At 39.0% G+C, this 20,075-nt stretch overlaps 1 protein-coding gene across 5 annotated transcripts in view; it reads right to left on the bottom strand.

Annotated features, from left to right (window-relative positions):
- Positions 1–955: 955 nt before the first annotated feature.
- ADAM22 (ADAM metallopeptidase domain 22) overlaps positions 956–20,075 on the bottom strand; it is a 131,240-nt gene continuing 112,120 nt past the window's right edge. For 2 of the 5 annotated variants that reach the window (XM_058817603.1, XM_058817620.1), the window contains 3 exons: positions 17,314–17,400; positions 9,746–9,869; positions 956–8,494 (listed from right to left, as the gene is read on the bottom strand). In XM_058817603.1, coding sequence (XP_058673586.1) covers positions 8,474–8,494; positions 9,746–9,869; positions 17,314–17,400 — 232 coding nt within the window. In that variant the 3' untranslated portion in view covers positions 956–8,473. Of the gene's footprint in view, positions 8,495–9,745; positions 9,870–17,313; positions 17,401–19,482; positions 19,594–20,075 lie in introns of all 5 variants that reach the window. The other 3 variants (XM_058817612.1, XM_058817628.1, XM_058817595.1) reach the window with 2 other exon arrangements.

Below are 20,075 nucleotides of genomic sequence, written 5' to 3'. Positions count from 1 at the left end.
CTTTATAGCAGCCCAAAGGTTCAGATTTGTAACTGATCAGCAGCAATAACACAGAAATGTTTCAGCTGTTGCTGGGCAGTGCTTGCATAGTGTCCAGGTCTTCTCAGTTTCTCACTCTGCAGTCACAGTGAATAGGCTGAGTGTGGGCAAGAGGCTGGGTAGGAATTCAGTGAGGACAGCTGACTCAAGTGGGCCAAAGCACTCAAGACCCAAGGACCCAAAACTCACATCTTGCTCAGTTTATTTCTCTAGGCTGAATTGGTATTTTGGCACCAGCCAGTTACTGGGCAGTGAAATGCTGCAAGAAAACAGTGTGAACCAATAGGGTTTTCTTCAGTAGTCTTGCAAACATAAATCAGAGAAAACTGGAAAAAAAAATTATTCCAAAACCAGGAGAAAATTCTGGCTTCCTCCAGAAAAAATAGTTTTTTGTTTTACATCAACATTTCAAAAATCAAGTGTATTCACAGGGACTGATGAGATACGTAATCTTTAAAGTTTACAGAGAAGCTAAGCTAATACATGCAGATGCTAAGGAGTTAGTACAGAGTTTGCTGTCCTAGCTAAAAAAAAAGCCACTTGAAACCCTTTCAAAAATTACTTCCCCATTAAGAGTAGATTCAGTGGACAGACTGAATATGCAAGTTACTTGCTTTAGAGAAACAGGTATTATTATTCTCAGAATACCTGGGATGGATACTCATGTGACACAGGATACTTATATGGGGTGATTGCTCTTGACCTTTGAGCCAACCACCAGGCATAGTTTCAAACAGGTGTTTCTCCTAGGTTGCCCTCAGACAGGCAAACTAAGGACTAGTAATTTTAGATTTGCTTTGAGAACAGTAGGTCCCTAAGACAAAGATTTGAGAAGGTCACTGAATAATATTCAACCTTGGAATTGGAAGAATACCATCTATATTCTTCTATTAGTCTTTTCCCTTTCATGCAACATTTTATTTTATAGAGATCTTTAAGACAGAAAATGCTAAATACAGCAAATCAGAAGAACAAAATACACACAAGAGTCCTTGTCATTGAAAGTCACTTTACTGATGTTACAATATGTTAGTAACATTGAAAACCACAGGCATTTGTATTAAATACTCTTGTAGAAGTGGATACTGTGATGCTGTTATTAAAAGTGAGCAGGAATTTAGAACCCCGAATTACAATGATTTGATTTTATAAAAAGCAACATTTTGTTTAGCTACATGAAAGCCAGATTCATTCAACAGCCCAATGCCTGTAATGTTTATGACAAAAATATCACACTCAAAGCTAGAAAGTTGTAAACTGCAGTGCTTCATTTTGATGTTTGTCAAAATCTTGCATTACATCAGGTATGATTTTTAAAGAATTTTAACTAGCAAAGACAATGATATGATGCAAATCATTGTTTTTGCCAACACTAGCCCAGCCACAGGGGTGAAACATGATTCTCCTTGCCTCTTTCAATAATGGCTAGTATGAGTGAAAAAATAGCTTTTTTTTTTTTTTACAGCAATGCCCAAGTTAAACATCAGCACAAAATGAAGCTGGCAGAGCCAGTTGGTATATACCACTCCAAAAGCTTTGCTGAAAGAACTGGTCATACAGTAAATAGTGTTTTCTCCAGCAGATTAAAAATTCCATAATGCTTTGCTATTCTGAAAAAAATATTTTGCATTTATGCAACAATAAAAATAAGTACTGTATTCTATATAAAATATTACCTATTGTAATATATTTTTATCCTTATGAAAAGAAAAATCAGGTTATATATTCACAGTTTGAGTATGTTCTGGACTGTATTTCCAAGCATAAAGTATGCAGAGTCTACACAGGCAGTGAGCAGGAGTTCTTGTACCAATAATCAAACTAAATCAGCATTTGCTGTTCTACAGAGCCTTACAATATTGCATGATTAGCTGCTCGCACCACTCCACTTACAAGGTCAGTCAGGCCTATATACAGAATTTCTAACATGGTTGTAAAAATAGACTTTCCATGCTAAAATTAGAATATGTAAGGTCTTAAGGCCTCATGTTGATATTTTTTTAAACAAAAGCTTTATTTTTTTATTCAAAGGAATACAGAAACAAAAAAATAAAAGATTGTTGCTTTGACATTTTATGCTCTAGCGATTAAAAATTGTGTTGACTCCTTTACTCCTACCCTAGATAACATGTTTCTTTTTAACTGCTCTGTGCTTATTTTGCCAAATTTTCCTCATCTCATCCTCATCTCATTCTGAGTTATGGCAATTGTTGCCCATCTTAAGTAGCAGAAGCTTTTAAACAGTTTAAAGCTGGTTTAGCTGAAGTGATTTTGAAACTGGTATAGACTGGATTTTAAAGAGCTAGAACTGCCAGACCTGGCTAGGTGAGCCAATTTTGAAGCCAGGTACATTATCTCAAGAGCAATATCTGTGTTCTGAACTTATTTTTAGTGTTTGTTTTTCTTACTTGGCTGAGATAACCTGGATTGTTGACTATTGTAGTGCTTTTCTCTAAATACTTGCAGAAAACTGTTGTGGAATGACAAGATACCATGTGCACAGTGTGCTGTTTCCAAAGCTGCAGCTTACATCATACTTGAGACACCAGAAATGGTTTTCATGAGCTGACTTAGAAACTACTCGGATCAGAAATTTTTAGCATAGATGATAGAAACTATTACTTCCTTTCCAGTTCCTGACAAAATCACACTTAAAAGAGTCCTGTTTGTATTGCAGCTGTTTTTACACAATTAGTTTCACTGTTTCATTTTTTCTTTCCTTATTAGGATAATAGTTATGTGCACACAGGATCCTCACTTCACTGTCCAGTCATGGGATCACAACCTGCACATATTTTTGCAGCTTACTCAAATTTGTCTTCAGGAATCACAGAATATTCTGGGGAAGGGACCCACAAGGATAATCAAGTCCAAGTCTTAAGTGAATGGCCCATGGGGCAATTGAACCCATGACCCTGGCATTATTAACACCAACCAACTGAGCACGTCAAATGTGATCCAAGTCAAATCCCATATTGCTGATACATAAGATTTGGAAGCCATGCAAATAGTGGGTCATCAGCTCATCCATTCTTGGTATTCAGCAGAGACTGAAATGCTCAATCTCTTTAAAAATGAGGCAAATAGCATCATATTGTGGTTAAAAACAATGGTCCGTACAGTCCACCGCTATCCCATGACACTGAAACTCAATTTAGAAAAGGAAAAATATGATTTTCAGACTTGGAGCAAGAGAAACAGGAAACAGCTGAACTACTGGGTTCACAGATTTGGTGATATAGGAGATTCAGCCTTCAAAAAGGCTAGAAGGTGAGACACAGGATGGCTGAGTCACAAAGTGGTTTTACCAGTAGTATTCTGGTTTAACCACAAGTAATTAAGCCCCAAAACAGCCACTTGCTCAGTCCCCACCCACAATGGGATGGCAAGAGAATTGTAAAGGTAAAAGTGAGAAAACTCATGGGTTGACATAAGAACAGTTAAATAATTAAAATTAAATAACTATAGTAATGATAAAAAAATTAATGAAAAGGGTATTAACATAGAGTGAACTAAAACCCAAAAAAGACAAGTGATGCAAATGAAAATAATTGCTCACCATCGAGAGACCAGTGCTCAGCCAGTCCCTGAGCTGCAGTTCTTCACTGCCAGCCTTCCCCCTGGGTTGTTGCTGAGTATGGGATCATATGGTTTAGGGTATCCCTTGGGTCTGCTGTCCTGGCTGTGTCCCCTCCCAGCTCCTTGTGCACCCCAAGCCCAATTGGTGGCAGGGCATGTGAAGAGCAGAAAAGGCCTTGGTTCATTGCAAGCACTGCTCAGCAATAACTGAAAAAATCCTTGCATTATCTACAGTGTTTTCAGCACAAATCCAAACCACAACCTCATACCAGCTACGGTGAAGAAAATTAACTCATCCCAAGCAAAACCAGTGCAAAATCCACAAGACATGAGGCATCACCACCTGATTATAGCACAAGCAAAAGATGACAAAATCATTAAATGGTCTGGGTTGGAAGGGACCAAAAAGATCAGCTCATTCCAACCCCGCTGCCATGGGCAGGACTTTCCACTGACCAGGTTGTTCAGAACCCCATCCAACCTGGCCTTGAACATTCCAGGGATGGGGCATCCACAGCTTCTCTGGGCAACCTGTGCCAGTGTCCCACCACCCTCACAGTAAAGAATTTCTTCCTAATACCTAATTTAACCTACTATTATTAACAGCATTGGAAAGACCCTACCCATACTGTGGAAAGATGACCAACTTTTAGCAGCCTTCTGATGTCAGCCAACTCACAGAGGCTGTTAGTGGATGAATGTTTCATGCAAATCCTTTTCAGTAGAAGTGAAAAAGGGATGGAAGAGAACAGGAGCTCACTGAGTTTTACACTGGAGTGTGATAACTTTGCTTACAACTAGCTACAGGATTCGATGACAGAGCAAGTCCTAAGGGCTAACTGAAGAGTATATCCTTTAGGATTATGGAGTCTAATCCTTCTTTCACATTACATTCTATCTATTAATCAATTCCCTAATGAAGCTACAGTAAATTTGGTCAGAATTTGTAGTATATGCATATCTATAATAATGTATGTACCCATTCTTACCTCTGGTTTTGAAAAAAGTTGTTGCATTAGCATTGACAAGACCAATCAGTCCAAACCAGCAACAGGGATTTGAGTAAGAGGATTTCAGTACACTAACTATTGACAAAATTTGTTTATGATTATAATTCAGGCTATACCTCAAAGGTTTCAATAGCACAATCAAAATTACTTCATGAGCACACGAGCTCAGCAGGTTCAATATCTCATAAATCAGGAACTTTTTAAATCATTTAGAAGAAGCCATCTTCAAAGTCAAGTCACACTTCAGGTGACTGGCAAGTTGTGACTTTAGTCACAATTTAAGCAAAGATAGGCTCTATTAAGGTAATAATCTTCTTGAATCTACTTAATTAAATATAACAAACCTATATGTAAATTATCAGTCACAACTATCTCTGGTATATTGTCTGAGATTACTAAAGTTCTTAAGTCAACAAATCCAGAATTAGAAGGTAAATCTTTACTTGTTAAACTGTGGCAACATTGTGCAGCATTATTTTAGATACAATCTCAATTTTCCAGTCTCCATCAGTTAGTCACATTATTTTATTATAAATTACACAAGGTTCTTTTCCCACATTGAAATACATAAAGGTAATATTAAGTATATTCATCCTGCCAGTCCTATGCTCATATAAACAATTACTTCTAGTTGAGAACTGATGGCTTCCTTACTTACTTCAACAGGCATCTACAGCACAGTTGGCAATTAACTAGTCCATTTATTAAAATAAAACCAAAATAAAAGCATGAGTCTCAATTAGTCAAAATGGCTGAGCTATATTAGTGACAAGTACTCTATTTTAGTTTGGATGAGGTATTATGCAGCAGTTTATATTGCTATTGCCAGCGTAACTAACTACAGTGGATAAAAATATTTGCAATCTTCAAGGTTATTAATCTGGCAGCTTTCCAACATACTACATTTTAAAAGTAGGAAATGACAGCTTTGTAAGAAAACAGCTTCTCTGTCCAACCTCCACTGGCCTGGGAGGCTCACACAGCCCTGCCAGTTCAGGTCTCCCAAGTTACCAACCTGATGCAAAGTTCTCTGCAGAAGAATTTTGCAAGAACTCAAGCCCTGTGATACTCTCACGCTAGACCACCAAAGTGAAAGCCAACATTTATTTAACTTAAACTTAGTGCTCAGAACTAGACTTCCAGTCACTACATATCTCCAAATGTGAGGGAGACTGTTAAAGGTACACTACACACGTAAGTGTATCATCATATGCTACAAATGAATTATACCACAACAAAAGAAGCTGGAAGTACATACTACATTGAAAATACAGTCAGGAGGGGCATTTGTTTGCAAAACAAGCTATGAACATAGCAGAAAGAGCCTGCATGTTATCTCCTGTTCTGTCTGCCAAATCTTGCTGCTTCTTGGTAAGGCAAAATGGAAAGGGAAGAGTAAGCACTGAAAAACATAAGATATGCACAGAAATCTAATGGGATAATTCAAAACTACATGCCAGTTTGTATCAAAAACATACCATAAAAGGCACATGATGAACAGTCCAGTTACTAAAGACAAGATATGAATATGGGAGGGAAAACCAGCTTCCAGGTGACAGTAATACAGCGATGATCAGGTTATCATAATGTCCTAATGTGGGTGAACCTCTTGAGGGTCCTGCTCAAAGTCCAGTGAAATCAACAAAAGACACATTGATTTCATGTTATGGCTCAGACCCTAATTTCATAAACTACATGCTATCAACTATGTTTAATCCAGATAGCTACACTCAAAGTAAATCTTTGCAAAAAATAATCTTCAGTGCTGATTGATATATTTACCTTTCACAAAAATGCAGAATCTGTCCCTAAAGCAGTTACCAGTGACTGTCTCTTTCCAGATGGTCAGTCTGCACCCACTTGTGCTCACTTATATTTGTCTTTTTCCAAATACTTACCAGAACCTGTTGACTGTGAGAAAATCATTTGAATGCCAAGGCCAATATTTTGTTATAATCATACATACAGCCTAATCATAAAATATAGTGCTTCTAAAAATCTTACATATTTTACAGCTGCCAACATCTTTAAACATTTATTAATTTAATCTTACATATATCTGACTTTATTGAGAGACGTAAAAGTTAAAAAAATACATTAAAAGGCTGAAAGTGTTGGGTTCATTTACTAAAGGAAATACATGAAAGAGGTAGAAGATTGAGAAACACCATAGATGTTCCCATTACAATAATATCTAATTAATCATACAGCTGTTGGGTAGGGTATTCAACTGCACCACAGAGTCAGGTGTTTTATTTTGCAATGGTACTACCTGAAGCTAATAAGTAGTCAGTTTTGGAAAACCAGAGAACTATAAACTGATTTAATATGGTCCAGTTTCTCACTAACTGAAAATTCCCAACCAGAAGGCATTTGCTTTACAACAACCTTCAGAAGTCTTGGGTGTTAGAAATATAACATCAACTTACAGACAAGATTAACATGGTAAAGAGTTGTTCCTCCCCTATTCTTTTTAAGCTAAATTCATTTGTGCTCAGTTTAATGCCCCAAAAAATTGTCAAGGGGGCTTCAGGGGCAGCAAGCATAGCATTCAAGCACATGGTAAATGCGATTCCAAACAAATAAAAATTGAAAGACAGCAATGAAACTGGCCACTTGCCCAGCACTGTTATTATCTAGTGCAGTGAAATCGTTATGCGTCTCATAAGCCTATGCCTTGCCATCTAAAACAGTGTCTGAAATGCTCTATCAAAAATACACAGCAACTCTCACAGACAGACTTCACATCACCACATCTTGAATTGACCACTTAGAAGTATTCCCAAATAGTCCAGTAAGTTGGGCTGCACATGACTTAAAGACTCTGCTGTCTGCTGAATCATTCTTGATTGCACCTGTGAGAGGATACAGTGGTTATCTTACTAAACAAGGGATTTTGGCTGGTTCCTTTTACGATGATTTAAGACGAAGTGCTCCTGTACTGGTTTCCACAGTCTACTGTACAACTGAGATTGTCAAGACTGTATAAGATGCTGAAAAAGTTGTTTAGATTTTGGTCAAACACCAGTTTCTGAGAGATACAGTTTTACAGTACTGTACTTTCTGTATTTCCAAGAATGTCTGCTCATAATATTAGAAAATCTGAAGTGTGATGATGTTAGTCATGACTGTTTCTTTAGGCATTTGGCAAAATACACATACGTATAACAGCTATTTTTGACATTATTGAATGTTTACATATATACAATCTGTATACTGAGATTATAAACATGTAAGGTAAAAAAAAAAGATATAATCTTTGTTTGTTTGCCGTTTGTGTCAAATAGTTGCCTTTCAAAGCTTGAAATCCTGTCACAAAAAAAAAAATCCTATATTTCTTACTCCTGCATGCTAATCTCTACTACAGTATGTTGTTTTTCCCTTACATGTGGAAAGTAAGAAAGAACACAAGGTTCATGCATACAGCGTACAAGTTTACATCAGCTGGGCTCTCTGTGAGGCACGTTCCCAGTTCCACTCTGGTCTGACTCAGGACTGCAGTAAACCAGAGAAAAACCTCTCTTACACAGGACTGGCAAATGGACTGCAGCTGGGATTCTAGGTCAACATGCGGAACAGCCTTGTCACATCTGGGCTAATTATTCTCTGTCAAATGTTATGATTTTGGTTGTTCATAAAATCCATAAAATACAAGTCAACAAAAAAGAAAGAAAAAAAAAAAGACTGTTTTTTTCCTTTCCACATGACAGGAGGTTATCACCGGCATCTCTGTTGTTCTTTCGAATTGTCTGAAGAGCAGATGAATGTGCAGTGACTCAGTGATGCTGAGTTCCTATAAAATCCAAAGTAAACAGTTCTGATGTGACCCCAGGAAAACACTGCAGCTAGATGGATGTCTCCCATAGCTGGAGAGGGGGAAAATAAACACAAACACACATTGAACACCAAGATAAAACAGGCTGTCACCCAGACAGTGCAAGGAGCTTGTTTGGGGAACTGCATCTGCATCACTTGGGTCACCAAATCTCCTCCCAGCCTCTGGTGGGTATCTGTTCACCAAGCGAGCAGACAGGCTTCAGCATTTCAGCACAACTTGCAGTCAGCATAGTCAGCCCATGGCTGGGAGTTCAGTTTTCTTTTTGAAAGAGAAATGTCAGTGTAGCATCAAACTTGTACTAGCCAACTTATACTTTAGAGTTACGCTAGTATTAGTGTAGAGATAACTTCCCATTTTCATCTGCCTAACTCTGCCCAGAGCAACATGACTTCCTGCTGTGGGTTTGAGCTGCGGCCAAAGCAGCTCCAGGGCTGAGATACATCAGTACAGCCCAGGCTCCAAGCTGCCTTGGAAGACCCTGTGCTGCACCTCACACAATCTCCTGCCCCAAGCAGTACTGGGGGAGCAGCTTGCAGGTTCCCTCAGCAGCACTCCATTCCTTTTTTCTTGAAAAAAAAAAGGACAGAGAACAGTGATGAGAATCTCATCAGCATCAGCAACATGAACCAAGGGTATTGCAAGTAAAGCTCCTAAAGCAAATTTCAGACTTTTTTGCTTATTCAAATACCTGCTATGTCTGAATAGACACAAAGGAAATAAAAGCCTTTTGGAGCAGCTGGAAATCTCTCTGTATGAGGCGTAACTATCCACTACACATTCCAGCAGCTCCTGGTCAGTCTAGGAGGGCCAGGCTGGGCTCATATTACACAGCAGTGAAGTCCCTCCAGGCCTGCAAGCACTCCATATGCTGCATAACTGGAAATTTTTACATTTCCATAAAGCTGGAAAGCAGCTATCCTCACAGCCTGAATGAGAGCTGCTGGGAGAAGGGGTAAGAAAGGAGAGCCAGACACACCACTTACTCCAGGGTTGCCTGTGCTCTGCAGCCCAAAGGCTATCCAGGACACATTTTCAGCTTAAAATAAGAAATCTGGGCTTCAAGGCAGCTTTAAGAGCAACCTGAAAAGCTGCCTGTACACAGCTGTCATGGCCTTCATCACTGCCAGAGGCTCAGCAGCTTCAGAACTTCACAGTGCAAAGGAAATGCCATTCCAGCTCTCCTTGTTGTTCAAAGGTGTTAATGTGCCACAGTTTCCTTTTGAAAAACTATCAGTAAATCAAGTCACTGGTGAAATGCAGAGAGAAGAGGGACACATACCCTGGCACTTTGCCTGTTGACTTTTTTCTCTTCATCAGGAAGTGGTGGCATCGGGTAAGGGTATTTTCTGCTGGAAGCAATAGATCCAGTGGATGAAGACGGAGACTTTGCAGGAGACAGTGTCCTGAGATGTTGAAACACATAAAATAAATGTGATGTCTTTGCATTTTAGCACTGCAACAGCAACTGCCATTACTCTGAAGCTTGGTTCAGAGCCAAGAATATAGCTTATTATTAGCTCAATATCAGGGGGATAAAATTGATTGATCAGTAGTCTTATAATTTCATTTTATGAATAAAGGTATTTAGAGATTTCAGGAACACTGGAAGAAAAAAGATTGCTACTTCTTATTAGAATTGTATAAGAAAAATTACTTCTTAAACTGTTTTATATGGTTCTGTAATTAATCATTATAAAATTATTAAAAACCAAATCTGCAATTGAATAAATACAGAACTAAAAGCATAAAGCCTAAATAGAAACAGTAATTGTATAAATACAAGCTAAACAAATGTCTTCTCCCAGTGACTAAATGGCAATTATGAGTCTTTATGCATATCTTACACATCTCCTAAATTGATACAAACATAGCAAATAAATCTATTATTTTTGTAACATTAATTTACACAAATGCATGCATTTGGAGGCCAAACTGTTAGTTGTGAAGTAACAAAGGCATATACAAAGTGCTAATAACAAATTGTTATACATGCAAGCATCATACAGTGCATATTGTTCCAGCCAAAGAAAGAGTCTGATGAGAATATACAAAAATGGACTGATTAGTCAATGGCAATCAGCATTTCTGTACAAGGTGAGTAGAGTAAGCAGGAGCAAGTAAATGTTTGTATCACATGAAAGGCATTCTTTTCATGTCAATAAGGCAACAGCACATTATTGACTGAAATTTTATACCCAAGAAAAACTCTTATGCTTCTGTTTTGAGATTCTGCACTTTTCCCACTTGAGAGGTTCCTATTAGGCTCTAAATCTGGGCAGAGTAAAATGAAAAAAAGGCCTTAAAGTAGAAAAATTGAGCTATCCTGGCCCCCTTGTTCTCTTGTGAAGACCGAGGGCATTCACCACAGGAGGCCACTTAATACTGCAAGCATATCACTCAGCCCTCCCTGAGCACTGCTATCTAGTATCTTCAGAGTTCATGTGTCCCTGAAGATGGAAACTTTCCATAATAATAAGTGAAATTTATTTACCTTTAAATAATTGTTCTTTTATTTTGGACTGTTGTATCATTTTGTTGTGTCTCTAGCTCCCTACAACAGCAGATTCTCTTGCCTCCCATACAAACAACGACTGATGGTAGCCACAAGCAACAAGGTGTCAATGAAAATTATATGATGAGAGCTCTCCACTCTGGCTCATGATCCTCTAATGCCTCACGTGGTAGCCTCTAAATTCAACAGCAATTAAGGGATTAGCATTGGTACAATTGTCCAAACATGGAAGCATCCAAACATCTTCAGTACCTGCACATTGGTCACCCATTAAGATGAACTGGACATACACCAATGTTTTCAGGAAGAAAAACCCTGAAACAGCTACTGCAGTATAAAACAAGGTTTCTGTATGTCCGACATCATGGATCTGGGCACCAAACTGTGCATGCAAGAAAACAGGTTAATTAAAAAAAAAATTCCAAGGAAAGGTTGTCAACAGTGCCCTGCTGTTCACTATCCATACAAGTCCTCTCATCTCTATCCCCACCTGGACTATCACTAATAAACTATTTGTGGATCTAGAATGAAGACTATAAGGAGAAGAGGGAGAGGGGAAAGTAAGGATAGCAGATTTTACATATTATTAGTAATCCAATTATTCACAAATTTTACCCCATTGCTGCAGTAGAATTTTAAATTTTCATTTTAAAATTTGCAACAATGCACATGGAGATCAGAAACAAGGAACTGGGCTAGTGGAATCCGACTTGGCAAGCCCTATCAGAAAGCTGTTTATAAGGTAGCACAGCCGGGGGGGTGGCACAGAATGAAGGCATCTCCCATCTCTTTCACCACACCAGGCACGACACCTCCAACACACCAAAGGCTCTTCACATTTTAGATACTCTAAAAGAAGGCCACAGTGAGAGCAAAAGCCACATCCAATCTTCCTGTCCATCCATCTGAGCAGGTGATCCTGGAAGGAGTAATAATCCCCCAAAGGATGTGGCATCTTGAATATTTTCCCTGCACAAGCAGGTCCTCTGACCAGGATCCCTAACTCATCCTTTCAGCCAGGAAGCTTTGCACCATAACTCAAACACAATGCTGCCTTTTCCAAAGATTTTGAAGGCCAAGCCTCCAGAGTAGCTGCCTACACATCCTTTTTCTCAAACCCCCTTTGTACTGCCTGATCACCTACAGTTTGCACATCTGACTGATGTGAGCTTTGCTGCCCAGCTGCAACACTGCAGCCAACACATCAAGAATGCAGTTGCACACTTACAGAAATGACCTTGCCCTCCCCTCTCAGGGCCTCACCACTTAATTTTGTTATAGAGTTATGTGCTGGTTTTTGTCATCTTTAGTGCCAGCTACTGAGACTGTGAGCATACACAACTCAGCATATGCTCACAGATCTTACAGTGCATCTTCTGTGATAAACAACATTGTTTGAGGTGGTTTTGATCACCCTTCAGGTTGTGCCCTGCAATTGTGTATGTGCTGTGTATCCCAGATTTACATATACTTTAAATGAGAAAGGTCATGTCTGGCTCTTTCTCATTTACAGGATGGAGAGACAGCATTCAGGGACACTTGCAGGTAATGCTGGGGTTACAGGTAGGAAAACTTGGCAGTTTTGGTCAAGGGTGGGATCCACTTAGTTTTCACTAGGGTTTCAGTTCTCCCGCAATCAAATCCATTAGCTTTCATGCCAAATGTTGCTTCCCGCTGAAACTTTCACAAGAAACCAGTACACACAACAGAGATTTTACTGCCAACCCCAAATGAAGCCATGCACCTCACCTGCAAAAATTGTGATTTTTGAACAGAAAGCAAGATAGAGTAGCCATTTTGTGTCTTTCTGTCCTGAAAGCTAAAACTAAGAGTGTGTGGAGACCATTCTGTGATTCACAACAAACACTGTGGCAGCAACAAGACATCTGGAAGCAGTCCCTGCAGCCTTGGGCCTACCTGCTCCCCTCTTGTCCCTAAACAGCAAATGTTGGCCCACAATAAACTGTGCAAAATGTGTCACCTGGTGACACAACTAAACATTTTTCAATTTTGAGTGTCATTTAAGCTGAACTCAAGGCAGGAGGCCCTGACAGATCTGAACTGTTCATGAACTGTGAGTGATTCTCTTTTGCAGACTGAAATAATGTAATGAAATTCAATTAACATTCAACCTGGTGAAAGCATCGCAAGCCCAAATATAGACCCTATCAATCTAATCTGACCTTTGCTGCTGTGGATACGGCTCTTTGTATGACATCATCAGCCTAGATCCTACATTAGGATCTTCTAAAAGCACTGGTGTAGCTAAACATTTTAAAGTAATTTCCTTTTTAAAGCCACAGATGTGCACACATGTCCCCAGAGAAAGCAGCAGCAGAGGGGAGAGGAGGCTCATGGAGGGACTGCAGAAGAGTCAATGGTTGTGGCTTGAGCTGTCACTTGGAGCAGTGAACTGTGCCTCAGAAGCAGGCACTCACATGCTTCAACGAACCCTTCTCCCTAACTCTTGAAGCAAAACCCTGATCCTGACATCAGAAGGCATTTTTTCATTATCTGCAAACAATAACAGTATTTTGCTTTGGTAATACAGAAGAGGCTTGTTAGTTTGTTTTTTATTTTAAGCACCATCTAGAGCTGTCTCAGCAAGAGCAGGTTGCCAAGAGCTGGTCGTGGCTCTGGCCCCAGCTGGATGCTCACAAAAGAAGGTAATGGAAATGGTCAGCTAAAGAGGAACTGAGAAAAAGTCAAGGACACAAAAGAGCATTAGAAATAGGAGGGAAATTACAGCCTACTGTCTCCTCCTTCCATGCCCCTTCTTGGTGCCCTTCTGATTTAGGACAGCCCTTTTCCTTCTGGTTATGTGCTCCGGGTCTCCATCTAAAAAACCCTTTGTTTGTAAACCACTTCTGTGTTTAAGTAACTCATAAAATACAAAATATTGCAAATACTTGAAATAAATCAAATGTAGGCAGCTCAACACTTTAGAAGGTGCCTTCTAGACTTTTTTCTTTATAATTATCTACAGAAATACCATGTTTGGGGTTTCTGGCAGTTTTTTTTTCTGATTCCATCACGGCTCCATCAAGTCTTTTAGATTCAGTGAGAATTCTGAGTAATCCTTAACCATATTTCAGAAGGTCAGCCTGTGCAGTGGACACTGTAATTGTCAGTAACAAGAATAAGCAGTAGTAGCATATTCATAAAATAATGTCCCTTACAGCAAAGCTAAATTCAGGGAGAGGCTTCCTGCCTGATTTTATTGCTGAGGTTATGTGGTTATAGCCTGGCACACAAAATTAAAATCTAGACTAGACTTTAAGCAGGAAAATGAGAGTTTCCTTCACAGATCATATCTTCTTACAGATGAGAATCCCACACTAGGGAGTTTTCTGATGCCAGAGACACCAGCTACTATTATTACTATCATTATAAAAAGTAATTATATGAAATCCCCATCAGACTTGTAGGCTAGAAAAAATTACTAGGAAATCAGGTGTTAGAGATACAAATTATGATTTATATAGGGTATTTTAAGTAGATGGAGAAAATCTGGGTGATGACTAATATCTCTATTTTCTGAAAATCTGCAACTTTCCTAGAAGGCTTTTTTGTCATATTTCCTAATTCTATTTCAGCTCTTCCTACAACAGCACCAGTCATCAACATATTCCTAAAACTACAAGGAAACAAGCACAACAGCAGTATTACTTTCAGGACACATTTAAAAGGACAGAGAAATCAAAGATGATTATCAACATGAATATTAATCAGCTAAATATCTGCTGTAAATGTCTTATCCTGGCACTCTGACTAATAAAGTACAGTACCAGCTGGACAGTGTGACTTCAGCTCTATGTTCTAGTTTAACCAATAAGATCTGTTTCATTCTGTTTGGGAATAACTTCACAGGCCCAGGCTCAAAACCCAGCCACAAGATGTTCTGACACACCATTCTTAGGAACAGTCTTTTCCTGCCCATGCTATCATTAAGCAAAATTGCACCTGATTTTTGTGGAGAAACTGTTAGTTCAACCTCTTGTAAACCCACAGCAACTCATCTCAGGAGATCTGATCTTTTGCCTTCCATAATGTGTCTGCAGAATACTTCTCCATGATTACCTCATTTAATTGGGACAATTCAGATTTCTAAATTTATTCTAGTTGCTCTCTGATTTCTAAGGGGAATGGCTGCAGGCAGTGATTAGTAAGCTTCTGTGGTGCAAAAAATTTGATTTATGCTACATCTCTGCTGATATGTAGCCTTTAAAACTCACATGGGTCAGCTTAATCCTCATCTACGTGCCAAAAATGCTTGGTTTATCTCAAATACAATTAAAAATGTGACTCATTGGTGTAACAGCTGAATACCCTCAGGAGCAGGGCATACTCTCCTCAATTTAATCTAGTTACTAAATAAAAATATACTGATACTAAAAAATGAAAACCAAATTATGAGTATGCAGATTTTTAACCCTGTTTATCTAAACCATTTAAAGAAACCTGTATTAAAATAGTGCTATCTTCATATTCCATCAATGTGTTTGTTTATGGCTACCACAGGGCTTCTGATACAAAAACCCTGAAAGACAGCTATGGGATTATGTTATGGTGAGCAGTTCTTGTCCTTGCCTGAACAATAAAGGTCAAGAGGCTATTTTTAGAAAAGGTTTTGGTAATAAAGCACACCTCAATTCTTATGTGAGTTTGCCTAATTTCAGCTTCCAGTGACCTCTGGTCATTATCAGTCTTAGTTGGCAAACCTAAAGGACTTCCCACACAGAGATTTTGCTCCATATGCAGTGATGTGGATCTCATGATCAGGTAAGTGTTCAGCTGCTCCCTTAAACTGCACAGCCTGAGGCTCTCTAGAAAGAACTGGGCTTAGATCATCTCAGTTCTAGAACGTGCTTGCTGAACTGCAGACACCAGACCTGGACCCTGTATCCCAGCACTGAAACAACCAGACTCACAGTACTCCCTGCCAGAATGCCCAGGTACCAAGGGACTTGTCTGATACCAACTGGCACTATCAAATCAACCTCCTGTAAGCCCTCGATTCTTGCATTAGGGAACTTTTCAGTTCTGAGGGCTGAACAGCCAAAGTTTACTCATTTTTCCTGTTTGTTCACTGGAAACCTTTCCTGCAGCTTACTCTGTCTGTGATTTATGAGGTGTTGAAAACAAACAGAAAGGGTTTTAAAAAGTAATCATTTTATGGTGTTTTAAGACTTTGGGACATTTTTAGGTCTAAAAATGACTACGTTCTTACCCTGCCATTTAATGTCTGCCATTGTTACTATTGGAATAAAAGTTTTTCATTAGTACCCTGTGATACATCTCCCATCATATTTTTTTTCCAAATGCACACTGCACACATTTAGCATATGTTTCTGTCCTGTTGCACTTTTATTAGGTCTACTTTTGTAGCAAAACTATTAAGATTCTATTTACTTGTTCTTATCATCCTTCACTGTTTTGGCTGAAGGTTTTGCTTATTATTCTTTTGATTTGTGTTTCTGTAACTATCTTCATTTTTTATATGTCAGCTTACAGGTTCATGGATTTTGTTCATGCATTTGTCATAAGTTGTCTTCCATTCTCTCCTATGCTGGCTCATTTTTTCAGCTGATGCAGAGATCTGTATCAGCTGTGGGACTGTGTCGTTTGGGAATATACCGCAACATTCTCAGTCTCTTGATTCATGTCCAACAGAGGCCCAGCCTGATGCATGGTTTTTCTCTGTAACTTGGAATATACCAGATAATGCATACACTTCCCTTTCAAAAGCAAGTTATATTTTTGGTTGAACCCTACCTCACTTGTAACAGATTCATTAGCAGTTTGACAATTAGAGCACAGAGTATATTCTCATAAATTTAGTTTTCCAATTAAAATATATAAATTATTTCATTGCAGGCTGAGGGTAAAATACCACTACTTTTTAGTCTTTTTTAATTTAAATTTTAGTATGCACTATATAAGACAGTAGGTAGAGTCAATGTGTAATGAAACTACTTGCTTCAGTAAATTAAAATTCTATTTAAGTTAATAGTATTTTATTAGTGATAAATATGTCTCATGCCCATAAAACACTATTCGGCATAAAATGATGAGAAAGCTACTACAAGCTATAGATGATGGTGGGAACGCATGCACTACACACACCCTTTTCAATGGCTTCATTAAAACATTCAGAAAAAGAATTGTAAATTGCACATGAAGCCAAAAACAGACATCAAAATGCAGCAAAAGAAGAGGGGCCCTTTGCACCTAAGTAACTTGTATTGATTTATACAAGATAAGAGTCCCAAGATATTTGTATATGCTGGAACAGCTCTAAGAAATGAGAATTATAGAATTAATTTACAAAATACCTAAAGTATGGTCCTTCTGTGTTTTTATTCACATCTTCTACCCACTTAGCTACATTATATTCTCTTTTGAACCATGGGTTTAAATACCTGCAGAAAGCAATGGAAGGAACAGAGAAAGCAGAAGAACAAGAATAGAAAATCTGAGAACACACAGCACAAGCTTAGCAAGGATGTCTTCATCCCCCAAGTGCAAGTGAATATGGCAAATCAATCAGTATGGATTTGGGTGAGGACTAGGCAATGTGTACAACTGCATGAGAAAATCTGACCTACGACAAGACTCATATGTTTGATTAATCTGGAAACTCTTTGGGATACATCATTCATTTATTGTCTTAATGGTAAAATTCACTCCTATGCAGAGGGCCAGCATTAAGCTCATGGTTTGAACTCCCTCATGATCTCAAAATAAGGATGAAGGGACATTTTGGCTTCAGTCATGATGTTTGCTTGCTGAAGACACACTTTTGCATCCATCTAGATAAATTGCAAGATAATGGCTAAAAGACCACAGAATCTTGGGCTTGACCCTTTTTACAGGAATGAATTTCAGCCTCATCATGTTAAAAGGTTTGAATTTTTTGCCAGTATAGTGACAATTTTTACACTTACAGGCAAAAAACCCTCTGATTTTTCAATGTTCATTTAGTTTGGCTTTAATGGAGGTAGGCTGCAGAGTTATCTCACATTTTACAGAAGCAATATTGACACCAAAAACACATTTTTTAGGAAAAAAAGTCTGAGTTGTCTACTCATATTAGTTACATGAAAAATTATGAAATAAAGATGATATTTAATTATCTGACAACAAATTACTAAGGAAGAAGAAAACTTTTTTGTAACAAATTTTTCCCAATAACAAGATAAGCAAATTCCTCCCCTTCTGTCATGTCAACAAAAAAGGCAGATGCAGAAAATAGGAGTCTGCCTGGACCAATTTAAAGCTTGTTCATGTTAGATATAAACGGCAACAATCAAATGATTATTTGTGATCATCATCTTTATACAATAGAAACTAGCACAATGAAATAGGAAACAAATTTTAACCAAGGAAAATGGGAAAGAAAATTCCTCTTTAAGTTATTTTTGATACTTCTGGTCCAGTTCTTGCCACCCTTATTTATGGGAGTGACTCCAATGACCTCACACATGGGAACAGGCCTTGCAAGTTACTGCTCAGATGAATAAAAGTTGGGCCAAATCATGTCATTCAACCCCCTCCATATTTCAAACAACAATGACAACAAAAGCAGCAGCACTTTTTCAACCTCTTTTGCTCCTTTTTTGCTCTGGAACATCTCCTCCCCGCCCCGCGCAAGCACAGCCACAGCTCTCAGAAAGGACTCGCCCTCAGCCACAAGTGCTTCTAAGAAGCTTCCTCAGCTCGCTTATCTATCAGGAATCGGGAGTGCTTTATGCTTTCCAGCTTGGGGTCTCAGAGAAAGAAAACACCAAAAGTGGTAGCGCAGCAGAACAGATGAACCACAAGTGAAGCAACAGGCTGATGCCAGTGTCACCAGGAACTAGTAAACTTCTGCTTTAGCTTTAATTGTACATTTTCTTGTACTTGCTGCAATACTTTAAACTTGCCCTTTTTCAGTTGAAAGGGTCTTTTGGTAACCATGAAACACTCCCAATCTGGCTTCCTGTATTAGAAAACAGTGTAAGGTGCTATCAAAGCATGCAATTGTTGCACAAACATGTTGCAGGGTTTCCTGGGTCTGGGTGTACTACAGACCATCATCCACCACCCCAATCCACCCGTTACAAAAAGGTTAAACTCGAGTTACTGCAGACCGCTACATGACACCATTGGAAAGCCCTCAGGCTGATCTTTCTGGCCACATGTCCATTAGTAATGGCCAGAATGCACACTTCCTTTGAGTGAGAAATTCTGCTTTGAAACAAGGTGTCCTTACGCATAAGCCCAGAGCTAGACCGACAGCTCGACTCGGCTCGTAGCGCAACATGCAACAAGGCAAAAGACCTGGGCTCAAGAGTACTGGTACTCCTCAGGCTGGCGAGGAGGAAGAGTAGCTAGCGCTGCATCAGCAGGAGCACCTCCAAGCAGTCACGGTGTTTTGCCACAGAGAAACTATCGGATACTAGGGAAGGGACTTGTCACAGGACAAAATGGCAGCCCAGAATGCAGGGGCAGGTGAGACTGACCTGTGATCCCGACTCCCTGTTTGGGGGTGGTCAGAACCCCCTGGGCTTATGCCTTGGGCAGGGATTTGGTGGGCGAGAGAAAGCCCAGGCTCAGATGCATGGGTTACCCGGCTGCAAAAAGACAATATATAATAGAAAGTCTAAACCAAAGACGTTCGTATCATGTATTACAACAAGGAAGTCAAATGCTTATAGGAAAAGCAGTGCAAATTAACCAAGGTCTGAATTGCTGGGACCTGTTTTAACACAAGCTCCCAATTAAACTGTCAACTTATTCAGAAAACTGTCATCATTCCTGGATAATTCTAATGGATTTTAATAGAGAGCTATTTATCAGGCCATTTCATCAGCCACATTTCTGAAAAAGCATTTGGCCTGTTGGCATTCCTTCCACATGTAATGAACCATCTGCCTTTAGTAAAGAATAATTATTTTGTTATCAAACATCTAAAAACAATTAAAAATGTCTCAAAATATCTTTAGCAGTCTCCTCCGAGCTCTATGCTTAGCATAAGCCTTGTTCATGTACGCTAGGTCCAAGGCTCACATAAAGGTGTGAGCAGGACATTTTTCAGGAGCTGAAACCCTGACAG

The sequence above is a fragment of the Ammospiza caudacuta genome, chromosome 1, assembly GCF_027887145.1.
Source record: "Ammospiza caudacuta isolate bAmmCau1 chromosome 1, bAmmCau1.pri, whole genome shotgun sequence".
NCBI classification, from domain to species: domain Eukaryota; kingdom Metazoa; phylum Chordata; class Aves; order Passeriformes; family Passerellidae; genus Ammospiza; species Ammospiza caudacuta.
This window is presented reverse-complemented; position numbering and strand designations above follow the sequence as displayed.